A 19,556-nucleotide genomic window follows, 5' to 3' on the forward strand; every position below is an offset into this window, starting at 1 on the left:
ACGTTTTTTTGACGTTTGTAATGTTCTAAGCTTGTGTTTCCGTGCAGTGGCCAGCAAGTAGTTTTGCTGGAGCCTAGGGTGTGCCGGCTGTTTCAGTCTGCTACTTCTCATGTGCTGTTTGCATTCTATTGCAATGATGCCTATCATGTGACTGCGGATGAGCCTAAGGGCTTAGGTTAATATGTTTACCTGAATTTATCTGTTTTGTAATTATTGTCATTTCAGTCTAAATGAAACATTAAATGGAGTTGGCTTATCGCTATTTTTATAACCATCAGTAATTATTTCCTCTGAAACAATTTCCATTTCCCAGTCTTTTTCAATTTCTTAGTAAACAAATGTTTTAAAATGAACGACACAATTCAACGAAGCACTAGTATCCCGCTAGAAATGGTTGAAGACCCCTGGACTAAAGCAAAGAATAAAGGAAGACATACCTAATTCCAGTTAGGATCTAACTGTAAAAACACTAAATAAATTCCTATTAGTATAAACTATTCTTTTAAAAAAAAAATTCCCATAAAATAATCATCTCTAAGAAATAATATTATTATTTATAAATGAAATCAGATAACATACGAGTTACATTTTATTTTTATCTGTTTGACATAAAAAAGGACAATTTTTGCTTTTTTTTTTATTTCAGTTGAAAATTATTATTAATCAGAACAATTGACATTATTTAATATTTTTAAAAGATATAAATTTTTACGAAGCTGAAAATAGCAGAATATCTATTAAAACTGCAATTTTATAATTGCCAAATGATAGTTATAAACTGTCTATTACATTTAATATAAAATTTGCCTCATCGCATCTACGTTCACCTTGAGGAAACAACTTTCTTAAGAAGAAAAAATCTTCAATTGAGCTACTAACTCTAAGTAATGATATAAATATTGAATCTCGTGTATTTTTTGATTTAAATAATTGTGAGTATAAAATTATTTCAAATAGAGAAATATTCAAAAGCAACACTTTCAAGTATAACTTTGTTATATGAACAATAAATATTCTAATATGTTGGTCTAGAAGGATAGAGTACAAAATAAGGCTCTTTAAAATTTTGCCTTGTCGCAGCAAATGTTTTTCATATAAAAGTGTGGGTGTAGCATTTTTTTTTTTTGAAAATACAATTTTACTGCGAATGTCAATTATTCTCTTTACAAGATGGCTATAAATATTTCAGCATATAATTACATTAGTTATAAACTCTTCTTTAAAGTGAAACAAATAATCATAGTATCATTTTTACGTTACAGTATCATGCAAAAAATCGTAAGAGATGCTTAGTAAACATACATTTCATTATAAATACAATTATACATTTAATAGAGCACTAGATCCAAAAGAATATATCGGTATATTTTTTTTTAAATCAATGAACATTTTTAGTGAATAGGTTTTAGTTTCACAATCTTAATGAAAAGATACTGGTATTTGAAACTAAATATTGCAACGGGCATATACTTATTCAAAGAATAATTTTTTTTTAATATGAATAACACCACACTTCATAAATGTCTAATAAAGTTAAAATTAAGAGGCTAAACAGAATAACGGATTCAAGTACCATAAATTTTCAACACGAACATGATTTATCAACATTTTGCATGTAACAATAAAATTTATTATAACACTTGTGATCTCTCCAACTTTTCTGTCATTTTTAAAATAAAAGTGAAAAAAGAACAAATGAGTAAAGTTTTCCTTCCTCATTTGTTCTTTCTTTAAAAAATATATAATTTTTAGAATTATTAATAAAAAAGATAATAAGCGTTTTTGAAACATTATAAGCATGGGTCTAATTATATTTCTATGAGCCAGCATGTTATGGAATAGCTCATCTAATATTTTACAAAAAAAAAAAAAAAAATGTGAGCCAGCTACCTTTTTTTTAAGGTCTCGTGGCTGAATAAAAGTATATGTTAATTTTCCTTTTACTATTTGTAAAGGTAAAGTTAACGCAAGTACATATGAAATATAATTAAATGATAGCAAGTAAAAATTATTTTTATCCATGCTGTTATCATTTAATTCTAAAATATTCATACAAATAATTAAAATTATACTCTTTGCAATTAGCATAGGTGTCACAAGATTATGCAATTTCAAATCTCTTCACATTTCCCCCTCTCCGTTACAACAGCTTCCATAAATATTACTTTTACCCCATAACAGACTGCTTCAAGCTCAAATACTTGGGCGTGGGGAAAAAAGGATATTTACCAGAACCATAGTAAGTGAGTGGGGTAATTCCGTAACCTTGATATACCGATTCGATTTATAAAGAGTATAAATAAAGATATTAATTTTTTTATATGACATAATGGGAAAAATAAACTGTAATCAAAAGTTTAACCATATACTGATCGAACTTTTCAACAATTTTTTTTTTTGCATCTCTGTTTGGCAAGGAAATTAAAGATCAATGCACTAAATATAATATATGTATATATCAGTGTGTTTTTTAGCGGATCATTTATCAAAGTTCATGTCCTGCGTGAGCTAAAAGGTTATTCATACGTTATAAAAATGAGTATTTTTAAAATATTGGTGCCATTTCATAAAATTTTTAGATCAAGGGTATTGAAACATGTCACTAATTGTACAGTCACTCATTTACGTGTGTTTTGTAAGCAAAGTTTCACTAGCTGATATGTACAACGGACAACGAATTTCTCCATGCTAAATTAATAAGCTCCTCATTAAAGTGTTGGCAACAATTGGCGAGCAGCAATATACAAATCTCAGTAACTTCTTCAAAAGTTATGAGATCGAAAACTAGAAAAAAAAATGCTCGCACCGTAAAAGTCACTTTAAATGCACAATCTTTATTGATAACGGCAAAAAAAAATTAAATAATAAAAAAGAAGCACTTTCATGCGAGTTTCGTGAAATGTTTCCAGGTTTTCTCCGTTCGGATTGTAAAAGAGTCCATAAGGAACATGAATATTCGGATGAAACTTTGGTTACACAATTTTGGTTAAAAAAGTTGAAGGAACTCATTTACGCCATCAATTGCTTCAAACTATTATAAAAATAATAAACGGTGTACTTAACTAACAATAGTAAACATTTAAGAAATTAAAAAATCTTTAATCTTAATAAACCATCGAATATCTTGAGTTGGAATTCATAGTTCCATTTAATATCAATAAGCATTTTATATTTAGAGTTAAGATTTGAACTGAAGTTATAATCTCAATAAATCATTGTGTATCAAAAATTGCAATTCTAACTCAACCTCTATTTTTAATCTTAATAATTCTTTTAAAATATCCAAAATTCGAATTCAAATTCAAAATGGACTCTTTTACAGCTTGGACGATCAGTGACCAACGTCTTTTGTTGTCTTAAATCCATTTTTTTACAAAAACTGATGCTAGTAGTTAAGTTATCAATCAGTAAATAGAAATTGGTCAGTAGCAGACTGCCTTATCACAAGAATGTTCCATTATTTGATCTACAAATAATATCACTGATTTTTTGTATTAGGCCCAGCCTTTGCACCACCCAAAGGGAAACCAAATCTGGAATCGAAATCCGAAACTCTTCCTAGGTTTCTTAAGAATTGAAGAAAAAAAAAACACATTAAAAAGGAAATCAGATTATTTTAAGATTAAAAGACGATATCCAGAACCGTCTTCTTGGCTCAATTTTTGAGCCAGTTTAACAAATGCTGTCTCAGCTCATCCGGAAATTAAAAAAAAAAAAAACTCAATCCAGATAAATCATATTCTTTTTTTTAATTGGCTTAAGAATTCCAGTTTCAGCCTCATCCATTCCAGTTCCTCAATTTTTTTGTTTTCCAAATAAATCTCAAGTGCAACTTTGAACACTATCGCTTATTGATTCCTCAGATTCCAAGGGAGTCGAAGAACCCTCCCTTTTTGGTTTTAGGAGGCAAAGGAGGCTCTTTTGGCTTCTTTCCGATGCCCTTGGGTGGCAGAGGAGGCTTCATTCTAGGATCGGGAATTTTTCCCGCTTTGACATCATCATACAAGTCCGCATACACCATTTCGTCACTGCTGTCCGGCCTGTAAGGCTGTAAAAGTCAGAAAAAACAATAAATTCAAAGTATTATTTATTAAAGACTCAAATTATTATAAGATAAAAAGAATTAAAGTATTTATGAAAACTTCGATGTAAGTTTTAATCAAATAAGACATGTAAGGATAGTCCATAATAAAAGCGAATTTTTTGGGCAGCAAAAATATAAATTTTTCGGATTCCCGGCTAGCTGTGTTGACGGAAATTATAATTTTTTTCTGTCCTGCTTTGTCACCGGTAATCATTTAAACAACGAGATTTGAAGCCTTAGATAAATTGTGTAATAAAAACCATGGTAAGATTTAAGTAAGACCTTGCGTAAGATTTAAATAAAATATTCCGTTAGGTACATTTTAAATTGGTAACGAAATAAAATAATTTTAGGTCTATGGTGTTTAACTTTTACACATATAGATATCCAGATTTAGCAATTGTGCAATAATCTAAGATTTACAAAAGTAATATTTCAAATAACACCTTATCGCTCCTTAATATGGTGAATTTGCTTTATTAAGATACGCATAAACCAAACCGAAATTCAAATATATATTAATTCATTGCTATTAAAATTGTCGCGCTTAGAAAGAGTTATTAGAATGAAACAAATTTTTTACATACGTAAGCACTAAGTTGATATAAGTAATTGCAGGGAAAATTACTCTTGGGCTAACGTGAAAACAGGGCGCTTTCAGTCAGGCATTGATGCACATAAATCCCTAATAATGTCTCGCGGCATCTAATTCCACAGTTGTAGTAAAAACGCTGCTAATTCGACTAAACTCGGAGGCTGTCAAACTTGATGTCCTAATGGCCCAGATGTGTTGAAGGGTGACACAAAAGTACCACTGGACTGTTATGGCACCATGGGTCAATATTAGGGGTGTTGGTGTGTTGCTTGCCTTCCAGCACGTACCAGAAGCTGTAGAAGCGGTGTGTAACTGTACATGGCCCACAAGATTGACACAGACCCACCGCTGTCTTTGATTCGAGTAGTGTCGCTCTCGCCGGGATTGGATTGCAACCAAATGGAACCAGCTCGTCTTCAGTGATGAAACCAGATTTAATTTCGACAGTGATGACCATCGTGTAGGAGTGTTTAAACCCCATGAGTGTTTATTCCCCAATCCCACAACATCACACCGTTCTATATCTGGTCTAATGATATGGGATAACATCGTATACGATACACAATCACCCCAATATCGATCTACATCGTCATGACAATCTAGTGATTCGGTATGCTCGTGATATCCTTAATCTACCCGTGTTACCACTCGTGACAACAGGAGTCATTTTTAACAAGCAGTGCAGTGCCCGGTCACACACAGCAAGGGTGTCACAAGACTGCCTCCGCAACATTACTCCCCTACTCCTTGATCTCCAGATTTATCACGGAATGAGCAAATCTGAGACTATTTGGGTAAGTTGAGCAGTCTCCGAGTTTAGTCGATTCAGCAGTGTTTTTACAGCAACTGTTGAACGAGATGCCGTTAGGACATCATAAAGAATGCCTTAATGCCCGACAATAACTTTTCCTGCAATTCCTGTGGTTCAAGACAGTAGTAAAACCTACATTCATACGTATTCCTCCTCCAATAAATATTCGTTTTGATTTTTTTTTATTCATTTATTTATATCAATGTTGCACTCCGTATGTTAAATTTTGTTTCATTCTGATAACTCTTTCAAAGTGCGCTATATTTTTTTTATGTCACTGAGTGTTCATAATTGAAAGCAAAATTTTAACCATTTTTACCAAAGTAGTAAGAGAAATCTAGAGTTTTAAATATATAATGGAGGTTTTGTTTAACAGATTTCTTAACGTTAAAAAGCATTGAAAATTGTTTGAAAAAAAAGTTGAGCATTAACCTTTAAAGTTATATTTTATTGATCCATGTGTTTTTTTTTGAAAACTGGTGATAGTAATTACTATTGCGAATTTTTGTAAGTCTACAAAAGTACTGTGTTGCTTTTATCCAACAGACTATTTTTCTCTCGTGTAAAAATAAATCATTACGCACTCTGGTACGAATTCTATAATTGTGAATTAAATGATTTAATTTACTGCTTGAATTTATTTTATTTCATTAGTTCTAAATTTTGATCTGCGACATTTGAGAATTCACTAAAGAAATGTAACATTGAAATATCAAACTAAATCTTTTTCGAGTTTTAAAAAGCTAAATGCTACCTATTTTTCTCTAAATTGGATGCTTGTAAATATTTTTTGTAAACTAAATCTTAAAAAAAAGATGCATAAAAAATTTGATAGTTTTATTTGTAAACTCATTAAAGGAACAATTATAATGTTTGAGTCATTAAAATTGTTTTGAAATTTGAAAAACTAAGGTATCTCCAACATATGCTGCTAAGATGGTTTAAAATTAGCTCTTTTTATTAAAATACTTTGTTTAATAAGTCAAGACTAATACAAAATTTTGTTTTTGTTTGTGATTCGTTTATAAATAAACATTTATTTACATCCCATTATTATTATGGAAGAAATTACATTAATATTTATTAAATATAGTAATAAATATTTATGGGACAAATACAATTAAAATATATTGTATAAAGTTCAAAGTCATTTTAAATTTTGATATGCTTTGATATTTCCGAATTTTTGATGCAAAATAACATGAAAATTTTTAAAACCACAAATATGGTTTTCAATCATCAGTGGTGTAAAGCTAAAATATTTTCAAGACTTTACCATTTTATTTATTATGATGGCTTTAAACTAATAAATTACAAGATTTCATGTTATGATATTAGATCATGGGTGAAAAATAATTATCTAAGTTTTTAAGTAGTAGTAGCAAAATCATTTATAAATATACAGTAATGAATTCATTTCTCAAAAAATTTTACAAAATAAATTGTTCAGATTTCAAAGTCATTTTAGAATTTTAATACGTTTAAGGCATTTTTAAAATTTTTGATGAAAAATAGTTTTCAAGCATTACACTATCTGTCTAAATTATTATTACTCACTATAAGATTCTATGTAAAATCTTAATTATCAGGTGATCCTATGCAGCTTTATTGTTTTTGCGCGACTGAAACCGGTTTGCACTTGTTTACGTTAGTGTATTAATTGGTTATATAAGACGGTATATAATATAAATTTAACGATACGATAAATTAGACGATATATTATATGAATATAGAATATTTATTATATGAAGTATTATATTATTAAATATCCAAATTATTAGACGCATTGTAGTTTTTTAATAATGACATGTTTTGCACGAGTTTATAGGCAATACTTTTATAGTTAAACATACATGTAATGGGTTTTTATTCAGGAGATTTTTTATATAGCACTTCCTATTTGTATTTATTTTGAACGTATTACATTACAATGTTTAGCAATTAATACAGGAACGTAAACAAATGCAAACAGATTAAAAACAATACAGCTGTTTAGTATCAATGGGTTAAATTAGACGATATATAATATAAATTTAACGATACGATAAACTAGACGATGTATTAATATAGAATATTTATTATATCAAATATTAAACTGTAATAATTAGATCAAATTATTCGACGCACTGTAGTTTTATAATAATGACATGATTTGCACGAGTTTGTAGTATTTAAACATACATGTAATGGGCTTTTATTCAGATTTTTTATATACTTCCTATTTGTATTTAGTTTTAACGTATTGCATTACAATGTTAACCCATTGATACAGGAGCGTAAACAAGTGCAAACTGGTTTCAGTTATGTAAAAACAATAAAGCTGTATAGTATCACCTGATAATTAAGATTTTACATAGAATCTTATAGTGCGTTTAATAACATGGCTGTAAAAGTGCAAAATGATTCAAACTAAAAATGTCTCCTTATATTTCCAATACTCTTATCGTTGCATTTATTGTGATGACGTTTAAAATAATGAATTACAATGTTATGATTCATAAAAATGAGATGTCATGGGAATCATGAAAGGGAAAATAATATTCCGGAATATCTTAAGTTCTTTTTTATCTAAAGAAACCAATCCTACTAAAAATCCCTTCATTTTTCCAGAGATCTATAAAAGGATGTATCGTTAAGCATCTCCATAAAACTTTTGAATGCCTTGTTTTTATGCGATTGTGAGGATAGTTTTACTTAAAAATATAAAAATAAAACATTTTACGACACTCAATTTATTTCGTTGTCAAAGGGAACAAGGAAAGGTTTTTTTTTTTTTTTACAGATGTACTTTACTGATATTAAAAGTAATTTCGGAAAAATGATACGAATCTTTAATGCATCTCGGAATACATTGTTCTTTATTTTATCGTTAAGAAAGGATAGATATTTTCGAAACTGGAAATATTCCACGATAGAAATCATTACAAATTCGTACATCGTAAGCATCCTTCCCTGAATAAAACTAAAACTAAACTCAGCGGCGCGACAGCCCTAGAGGGCCAAGGCCTACTGTGCCCATCTCAGTTTTCTTGACCTTGGGCTCTGGGGTGCAGAAGCAGATGTTCCGGTCAGGTGGTCAGCCGAACGCGGAACCCCCAGTGTTTAGTTCCCAAGCATGCTTGGTACTCATTTATCGACCCACTGAAGGGATGAAAGGCTCAGTCAGCCTTACCCGGCCCGAGGATCGAACCAGGGACCTGTGGCACGACAGCGCGAAGCCCTACCGCTCAGCCACAGGGCACCCCTTCCCTTATTATCCCGAGTTAACTCGTGTACGTATGTTTTGCAAATATTTATCATCCCGAGAAAACTCGGGCTTAGAAGAATTTGTCAGTGTATTTTGTTTTATCACGTTTTTACTCGGTCGGAAGAATGAAAGCATAATCTGCTGTGATGGGAAGTTTGCCGAGTTTTATTTGGGAGTTTTGATGTTGGACTGCACACGTGTTTTGTGCCATTGTAATATACGATGGTTGCTGAATTGACACAGCAGTAAGAGTTAAAAAAAAAAGGCGTATTCCTTCACTGACGTTTGTTGAAGTATCACTTTTGTGTTGTCCCTTGTTTTAAGAACTGTCATACAAAGACTCATATTTAACTTTTTTTTCATTTGCCCGAAATAACTCGGGATAGTAAGTTGATTTTAAATTAAAGGTTTCTTACACATAAAAAAAATTCAAATTTCAACTCTGTTATGTTGCTACATCACACCTGGTCAATATTCTACTCCTCAATCGTTTTTTTAGTTTTCGCTCATTTAACCGCACTAGCCTTCTGATTTTAAAATTGATAAATTTTTTCAAAACGTGTACATTATGTTTTGTTTTAGTTCCTTGTATTTATTAATAAAAAATAAAAAAATTATGTTTTTTGCATTTTTTTTGGAAATAATTGGTAAGCGAAGTGGTTAAATATGTAAGGTTTTTTTTTTACCATGTATATTTACCACGAAAACCAATACAGAATTGAGGGTTTTTATTAAATATATATTGTAAACATCTATTGTAAACATCTATCATACAGGGTATTCTAAAACTCACGCACAAAGAAATTAAGATGACGAATGTAGAAATTTTTATTGATTTATATTTTATGCAGTATTACTATATATAGAATAGCATATTCCGTGAATTATCTTTGTAATTTTGCTGTCAGTTTGTATAAATGTCGATACAGCACTTTTTTTTCCAGAGACTTTTTTGGAATAAACCTAGACTTGAAAAAAAAATCTACGAAAAAAAGTATGTATTGTGTTAAAAATTTAGTTTATATTTTTGAGCTTTATACTTTGGTGGATTTAAAAGAGTTTATGGATTGTGAATTTATACAACCTACTTGTATAGTATCCTACCTTTTGCAGCTTCCGATGTGAACTTGAGCGTAGCATATTTGGTCAGTTCTTTGTTTACTGGTTGTGCACGGTGGAATGGTAATGCCAAATCGACATATATCACTGGAGACGGATTAAGATATTTCTGAAACATGCCATCACAACAATTTCATGCATCATACATATCATTAGTCACACAAAGCAAGTTAGTCATAAAACACACACAGAGACATTTATTGAGATCTTAAGAATAAAAGGGAAAAAAAGCAATCAAAAGCTTATAATTCTTATCGCGTTTCAGAACGCGACCATGATGACATGATTCTTTTTTCACGCCAAGGATATCCATACATGAGACAAGCTTATCTGACTTCAGCAGCTCAGTATCACACGGATGTAAATTTGATTTGGGAACGATTTATTTCATTGAAAAATGGAGTTTGAGGTGCGTTATAGTTGCGAATATGTACATATTTTTTTCGTTTTTATTAGATTTAGGGTATTTAAACATGTAAACAACTGTGCGTGTTCGGTTCTTCCGAAAGGGTATCTAATTTACTGATCTACGAGTTTCATGTTAATATTTTGATGGAATAGGAAAAGAGTATTCTTATTGAAATAGCTGGGTGTAGATTTGTCGCTTGCAGTTTTTAAAAAAATATTAGGAGCATTTCATTACAGTAAAATCGGATACCGTCAATAATAATAAACTGTAAATTCCAGCGTTTGCAGCATTGATTTTTAAAGTAAATTAGGCTCGTAAAAGTCAACTCTAATTATTATTTGTTAATGTATTTATTTTTAATAAATTTATACTAAAAATCTTTCGTCAAGTTTTTTTTTTGCCGCATCCTGTACTTATTTTTTTTAACTATTTAAACTTGAAAAAAAATTTATTTTCAAAAAATAATCTTTTTTTCTGAAATTTTTTTTTATTAAGTTATGGATGGGTTGGATTCAGTAAATACAAATTTAAAAAAAAAATAAATAAATAAAATAATGCCTCTAAGTTTTCGGTCTGTTAACAAAGTTTTGGTGTCAAATTAATCAGAATAAAATTAAATAACAAAAAATTAAAAAGTTTGAGTCAGAACACCCCTGAGACCCACTAGGCAATTTAAAAGTTCCTTATCCGTATGTTTGTAAAATTTTATGCATAATAATTGCGAATTTTCATTTTATGAGCATACCTGTGAGTTACCTCCATTTTCTCTAGAATGGGACAGACCTTCAGCCCACTCTATGGAATCAGGACCTGACCCGTGTTTGGGACAGGGCTCTCTTTTGCTGGAGCTCCCTGAAGTCCTCCTCTGGACTTTAGTGTTGGTTTGGGGACTTTGTTGTTGTTCTTTACAATCTTGTCTGCAGTAGAGTACATTCTGGTATGCTCGTGAAAAATCAGCAGGCAGAGACTGTCTCATGCGGGCACTTGGGAAGGAAGGCACAGACTGCTAACAAAGCATTCATCAACATGCATGCGATTAGTTTAATTAAATGCATCCCATTCATTAAATTATGGTTAGGAATTTTTTTTTTATAGTTCGAAAAAGAATCCCGTTCACAAAACAGAACTAATGGAACTTCCAAGTCCTCAAGCAACTATAAATATGCTAAAATGCAACTTAAATTCTAGTTTTGTGTCATGCCCAGATTAAATTCCAAATCTTATCTTTGTTCATGTTTCAATGTAACTCGAAGTATGTTTTTTTTTCATTTTAGATGCAACTCAAAATACAATTTTTGGACTTGCTGATACAATTCATATCATTTTTGTTCTAAGGTAATTCTGAATATTAAATTCTGCTCTGACGAAACACAAAAACTTATTTTCATTCAAGTCTTGACGTGAATAAAACAATCATATTGTTTCTTACTACACCACGTCGCTTTTTGTTAAAGTCTTGAAGTAACAATAAATATCAAACATGGTTTGACTTTTATTGCGAACCATAATCTCACCTTTTAGTTTAAGTCCTGATGCAATCTTATTGTTTTAAGTTTCAGAAACAATATTTTGCAAATTTTATTGCATCCAACTTGCTCCGGACAGCAAATATATATTTTAAAGTGGTTAGTTTACCAATTGTGATTCTTGGTTTAATAAATTCAATTTAGTAGACTTTTATCCACCACTATTTCTAAATAATTCATAGGGTTAGATAATTCACCACTTTATAGTACTTACGTCATGCTATACCTTTTGAAAATAGAGCAAAAATTGTCAAATATTTGCAAAATTTACGTTGTAGTTAATTACCGTTTTTTTTTAAAATTATTTTGGCGTGTCCGGAGCAGTTGGCATCTCTGTATTTATACAGAGCATCCTTTAAAAACCACGAAGTGCTTTCCGTACTTCACAGATAAAATTACAAATTTTGAATTTTATGAATATCATAGGCATGCTTAATTTATCGATAACTCGATCGAAATTGTCTTGGAAATTATTAGTGTCGTTTTGTGAACGCGAAATGTTCGATTAGTAATGTTTTTTATCATATTATTCATTCAACTCGAAGACTATTTATCAGCACACACAATTCATAAATCGGTTAATATACAAATTTGTATTTCTTGGCGTGGTAATTAATTGGTCAGGCAGTTTAAATTCTCACTACTTCTACCATTTAAAGATTTGAAAAACTAGTATAAGTATAACAAAAATCAAACCTTTAGACTTAAAGCACTTTAAGTAAGTTTCGTTATACAATATTGCTTAAAGGTTTTAAAAAATAAAATAGCTGTTTGCTCAATGCTTCATTATATAATATTTCAATGCGTTTCTTTAGAAATAATATTTGGAAAACGTGTGGTGTATAATGTTAGGTCAAAATGGCTGTTCACGTTATTGAAATCTAAGTGAATACAAAACGTCTTATAAACTTAAAGTTTTAATACCAATATATAACGCACTTCTAACATTATCTGTCATGAATAAACTTCTAACACAAGCAATAAATATTTATAAATAGTATTTTAAACGCTGATCGAAAAAAAATTTATGCTCCAACTACCAGTTTCCCTAGTATAACAGTTTTAACGTCATTCAATAATTTATGCATTTACTATTCCATTTGTGGGATATTATGGATTGCATAACTAGGGCACATTGATATGGGATGAAACATGTAAAATTTCAATACAGAATACTTTAAAATATACTAACTACTCATCATGAAGTATTAAAAAAAAATGCATGGATTTCATAAGTTTTGGAAGAAATTATATTTTTGACTTTATTAAATCAAATATTTTATAATTTATGAAGTTAACTGTTAGATAGTGTTAACTATGTTACAGCTATTAGAAAGAATTAACAATGTTACAATTGTTAAAAGAAGATATGTTAACTTCTGCAGTTCCATAAGCTTTAAAAATATATTTAATGTTCAGATTTCCATGTTGTTTGCAAAATGAGATATTAAGTGTTTTTCAATATTTATCACCTTTGTACATTCTTTTTTCTAAAATGATATTTATCCATAGATTTTTTTGCTATCAACTAGAAAGTTTTTAATAATATAAAATTTTAACAGCTGATACGAATGAAACATCTATTATAATAATCTATATAAAATATATGATTAGACAGTTGTTGACGGTTAATATCAAAACCAATTTCGTTTAAATTTTATCTTTTCAGAAATTTACAAAAGATAATTGCATTTTATTGTAATTTAGTTAAACATCGCTCGCGATATTGTAACAAAATTGCAGTCTATTCCTTTTTTAAAAGCATTATTATTGCTAAAAAAATTTAATTTTAATGAAAAAAATATTGGTCTGACGCTTTGCAAGGCTTGTAATATACTTTTACTTTAAAAAAATATAAAATTTGGATTATTTTTGTGCTGTATAAACAAAACTGAATTCTTACTTTAAATAATCAAATAATAAATATATAAATAAACGACTATACTAAATTTTCAGAAAATAAAAAAAAGCGAAATACTCTTTAAAATTAGAATCTTCAGCAATTATAATTTTCAAGATAGTAAAAATTTAAAAAAATAAATTGAACAGTTAACAAGTTTCCAAATTTAAACACAACAAATTTAATCTACTTCAATAAGCGAATTCTTAAGGAAATGCGTGATTAATTTTAAAGTTATTGTCCTAAAATATATTAAAACTTGGTTAACACAATCAAATTAAAACATGCTGCATTATTAAATACTTTGGCAAGCCAAAATGTGCAAACCACAAATTGGTAGTGTAATTTCCTTACCCCCTGACGGTGGAATGGCATGTTTTCGTACATGACGTTTCCTTCGGATTCTGGTGCAGATGGTCCATTCTGTTTGGTGTCAGATCCGCTAACATTCTGGTAGAGGCTATCGCCTCCCCCCAGAGGAGCTTTACCGGGACTGCTGATATAACCTGATACAACAAATGATTCATTACAAAAGATGTTAAAAAAGGTGCTTAACCAAATTATTCAACAAAAAATAAGCACATTTTATGTACTTTTCAAGTACTCAAAAAAATATTTTAAGCACTAAAAAATTATCATAGTCAGGCAGGGTTGGAAAGTTTTTGACAATTGACAGTTTTTTCTGCTTTTAACCGTCATGACAAAAAAAAAGGCATTGCTTTTGACAGTTGTCCAAAATCACGAAAGTTTGAATCGTTTTCATACGCTACGGACTGGCAATACGCCGAAATAGATAGGGGTTGAACTAATTGTGAAAACGTTGAATAGAACAATGTGAACTGTGTCTTTTTGCAAAAATCTACATGGTAAAGGAAAAATATCATTTTGGAAAAGGGAAAATAAAGCAATTTTTAAAAACACCCAATAGAAAAAGCACCTTTAAGGGCCAACGAAAATCGAAAATAAGCACCTTTAAGCACTTGTAAAAAATGTATATTACATGCGTAATAAAAGTAATTTTTTTTTTACTGTTCCTTGCAGTCAACGATTTTTTTAAAAAGATTTCGTTAAGATTTAAGATAAAAAGATTTATGATATTCTACTTCGTTTATATTTTCTGCTTTAACAAACATGTTTGAATAGAAAATGCATATGCATGAGGGAAGAAAGATTAAACGATGTATAGTGCAAATGGTATGAAATACGATTGTTTCTTCATTTTCCTTTCTTTTTTCATAATTAGTGTTTTAAAGTAGTGATGGCAAAACATTTTTTACTCAAAGGAGGAAAAATTATGCGCATAATTTTAGTAGTTTATATGCGAACTAAAGACAACGTCTAAAGTTTATAGAATTTAACAGTTTATTTAACATTAAAAACATTAATGATTTTACGAATTAACTTTCTAAACGAATGTGTTTTTCCCAAAGAAGCAATCTTGTGTATTTTTTCTTAATTTTATCTTTCAGAGCTTTTCCAAATATTACATTTTTTTAAAAAAAAATTATATTTTAAACTAATTAAATATTAACACGTATACTTTTTTTTTAAAGAACATGATTTATTTGCTAAAAGCTGATAAAAAATTAATTTTCATGAAAACCTTTCAAGTTCGAGATGTTTATACTTTAAAGTACTTACATAAAGGGTAGGGTATCGAACATTTTCTGAAATTTCCTTTAAATATATTAATTTCAATTAATTAAATTCATTAAAAGACATCATTGTTCTTTAATAAAAATAATAGATTCATTTCAAATGTTTAGTTTAAAAAAATGTTTACTTTGGTAGTCTGAATATGCGAAAAGAATTGAAAAACCTTTAATATTTAAACGAAGAGTTTGAATGTTTGGAGAGCGTCTCTTCCAGAACCCTTTGAAACACCCACCTGAAATTTCAGCAGAGGTTGCAAGGGTTAATATTATCCTTCGATCATTAAAATTTTTTAAAATTCAGTTAAGGAAAGACGAGGAATTTTATCGTTAGTTCAACATCAGCATTAAACTGTATATGTTACCGTGAAGGACCGAAATCAAGAGAAGGTCAACCTTCACCGGTGAATGTCAACAATCACATAGTCGCTTTGGTGAATGTCCGAAATATTTGTTTTATCCGATTGGATATTAATTTATTTCTTGATATTATTATATTTATTCGATATTTTAATATCTGCTGAAGATAGATTAGGAGAAACATCAACGTCCGGAGCACCGGTTAAATGCATACCGGGCAGTGGCACTTAACTAGACCTAGTATATATTTCGAGCATTTACCCAAGCGACTATGTGGTAGTCAACATTCACCGAAGTCAAGATTCACTGAAAGTCAACAACAACCGATTTCGTTCATTCACTGTAACATGTACACTTTTTTGGTTCACCGATAGTACCATTCTTGCAGAGATGCCAACTTGCTCCGGACAGCAAATATATATTTTAAAGTGGTAGTTTATCAGTTGTGATTCTTGGTTTAATAAATTCAATTTAGTAGACTTTTATCCACCACTATTTCTAAATAATTCGCAGGCTTATGTAATTCACCGCTTTGTAGTACGTATGCCATGCTATACCTTTTAAAAAGCAAGCAAAAATAGTCAAATATTTGCAAAATTTACTTTGTAGTTATCTACCGTTTTATTAATTATTTTGGTTTGTCCGGAGCAGTTGGCATCTCTGTTCTTGATTGAGTAATTTTTAACTATCAGAACTTTACTGGTGAGCATCATGCCAAATAATACTGAATATCATTATTTCAATGGGATGAACATTTAAATAACGTGTTTTGATTAATCTAATAGCATAAAGTCCCCGGAAAGGGTAGGAAATAAAAATAAGTAAAAAAAAAACTAAAATAATTTTAAATTACTTTAATTGCGTGGGGTATATGCCTTCCAGTTTAGCACATAATTTCATGGGGGGGATTAAAACCAATTTTATTAATTATTAATACCCCGCCCCCTTACGAAGAACAAATATTCAGCTAGTATTAAATGTAATAATAAAAAGTTTGCTGGCAAATGATGCTTAAAATTGTGTACAAACATGTATCTATATAACCACACATTCGTATCGTTACTTATCCAATAGATGTAGGAAACATACATTTCATGTTATCTTTTTCAATTCCATGTGATAAGAATAGGAAACATCTGAAATTCGGTTACAGCTACAAAAGAAAGAAAGAAAGAGACACCATTGAATCTGATACAAGTATATAAACAGTGAGAACAACTTGTTCATTTCACTCTTGTCAGCTAAACCGACAATACATTTCATGGACAAAACCGTATTCTGGGAAATGTCCCTCAGACATTCAACCAAGACGACTACAAGAGAACGCAAAATAAGAGAGAGAGAGGAAAAAAAATCTAAATGAGATGAAGGAATGCGATTTTTCTTTCGTCCACTAAAACCGAAATCTTTTCATCCACTTGTCTCCATTTTTTTTCTTCTTTAATGTTAGTTATTTGATTTGGTTTACCCATTCTGCGAAGTAAGAATATCCTGTTTCTTTTTCACAATTTATATTAGGTATATTTTGATGACAATTGAGCAGATTGTTTCTGAACAGAAACAACAAAGTCTATTGTTCTATTTTCTTATTGTTTACAATAATCTCAGCAATACTGAATTTATTTCGCCAAATATTTTTATATAAAGTGTTTTACAGTCAGCATATTTAGCAAAATTTTGTTACATATTTGATTTGGTTAACCCATTCTGCGAGGCAAGAATATCCGTTTTTTTTTTTACAATTAGGTATATTTTGATGACAATTGAGCAGATTGTTTCTGAACAGAAACAAGAAAGTCTATTGTTCTATTTTCTTATTGTTTACAATAATCTCAGCAATACTGAATTTATTTCGCCAAATATTTTTATATAAAGTTTTTTACAGTCAGCATATTTAGCAAAATTTTGTTACATATTTGATTTGGTTAACCCATTCTGCGAGGCAAGAATATCCGTTTTTTTTTACAATTAAGTATATTTTGATGACAATTGAGCAGATTGTTTCTGAACAGAAACAAGAATCTACGAATCACTAAAAAGAAAGTCTATTGTTCTATATTCTTATTGTTTACAATAATCTCAGCAATACTGTATTTATCTCGCCAAATATTTTTATACAAAGTTTTTTAAAGTCAGCATATTTAGCAAAATTTTGTTATATATTTGATTCGGTTTACCCATTCTGCGAAGTAAGAAAATGCTGTTTTTTCCCACAATTTATATTAGGTATATTTTGATGACAATTGAGCAGATTGTTTCTGAACAGAAACAAGAATCTACGAATCACTAAAAAGAAAGTCTACTGTTCTATTTTCTTATTGTTTACAATAATCTCAGCAATACTGTATTTATCTCGCCAAATATTTTTATATAAAGTTCTTTAAAATCAGCATATTTAGCTAAACTTTGTTACATATTTGATATGGTTTACCCATTCTGCGAGGCAAGAATATCCAGATTTTTTTTTTTTTCGCATTTTATATTTGGTATATTTTGATGACATTTGAGCAGATTGTTTCTGAACAGAAACAAGAATCTACGAATCATTAAAAAGAAAGTCTATTGTTCTATTTTCTTATTGTTTACAATAATCTCAGCAATACTGTATTTATCTCGCCAAATATTTTATATAAAGTTCCTTAAAGTCAGCATATTTAACTAAATTTTGTAACATATTTGATTTGGTTTACCCATTTTGCGAGGTAAGAATATCCGTTTTTTTTTTACAATTTATATTAGGTATATTTTGATGACAATTGAGCAGAATGTTTCTGAACAGAAACAAGAATCTACGAATCACTAACAAGAAAGTCTATTGTTCTATTTTCTTATTGTTTGCAGTAATCTAAGTAATACTGTATTTATCTCGCCAAATATTTTTATATAAAGTTCTTTAAAATCAGCATATTTAGCTAAACTTTGTTACATATTTGATTTGGTTTACCCATTCTGCGAGGCAAGAATATCCAGATTTTTTTTACATTTTATATTTGGTATTTTTTGATGACAATTGAGCAGATTGTTTCTGAACAGAAACAAGAATCTACGAATCACTAAAAAGAAAGTCTATTGTTTACGATAATCTAAGCAATACCAAGTTTTACTGCACTGATACATAATTGTTGTAATTTTTTTTTTCTCTCTTAATATATTCTATTATACACATAAATTATACACTTTCTAGTGAATATGGTGGAATTAGTTTCGTTAATGTTTAGTTGTATCGACAAGTTTAAGATTTATCAACAATTTGTCGATTTGGAGTTGAGCATTCTGTGAGTAGAGAACATTTGTTCAACAAACATTGATGCCACTTTAAATGATGATTTTTGATCAGAAATAAAACTCCAACCAGTAAATAAAACTCCATTTCAGTACACCACATCTGTGGTGTTATAGATTTGTTAAAATTTTTTTCTAATAACATTTCAACACTCGAAGGTAACTTTTCTAATGAGTATTAGAAAATCGGTTTCCTTATTGTTTAGACAATATTTAGATGCATCAACAATATTTTAGTTGGTATTATGTATTAAAGTGAAAAAGTCTGTTTAACAAATATTGGATTCTGATAGATATTTAGAAATTTTTTTTTTAAAAATAAAATTAAGAATTTGTGCATTTAAGTTTCACAACACCGCCGGTATAATAATATTTTACTTTATTCTTTCCGATTAACAAACATTGGATTCTGATAGAAACTTAGCAAATTGTTTTCACACTTTTAGCAAATAATTAACAAAATAGTTCATAATTAATTAAAATAATTAACAAACATTTAGTTATCATAATTTCGCAATACCAGAAATCTGTTGTAATGTAAGAATTTCTAATGTTTTTTTTCTTAATTTTT

At 29.6% G+C, this 19,556-nt stretch overlaps 1 protein-coding gene across 3 annotated transcripts in view; it reads right to left on the bottom strand.

The window, feature by feature from the left end:
• Positions 1–2,388: 2,388 nt before the first annotated feature.
• Positions 2,389–19,556, bottom strand: part of LOC107445749 (B-cell receptor CD22) — a 417,445-nt gene continuing 400,277 nt past the window's right edge. The window contains exons 14-17 of one of the 3 annotated variants that reach the window (XM_071178319.1): positions 14,046–14,197; positions 11,011–11,271; positions 9,842–9,965; positions 2,389–4,048 (exon numbers count right to left, since the gene is read on the bottom strand). In XM_071178319.1, the coding sequence (XP_071034420.1) occupies positions 4,026–4,048; positions 9,842–9,965; positions 11,011–11,271; positions 14,046–14,197 (560 nt within the window). In that variant the 3' untranslated portion in view covers positions 2,389–4,025. The remainder of the gene's footprint in view (positions 4,049–9,841; positions 9,966–11,010; positions 11,272–14,045; positions 14,198–19,556) is intronic. The other 2 variants (XM_071178320.1, XM_071178321.1) reach the window with 2 other exon arrangements.

Source organism: Parasteatoda tepidariorum, chromosome 3, assembly GCF_043381705.1.
Source record: "Parasteatoda tepidariorum isolate YZ-2023 chromosome 3, CAS_Ptep_4.0, whole genome shotgun sequence".
Taxonomy (NCBI): domain Eukaryota; kingdom Metazoa; phylum Arthropoda; class Arachnida; order Araneae; family Theridiidae; genus Parasteatoda; species Parasteatoda tepidariorum.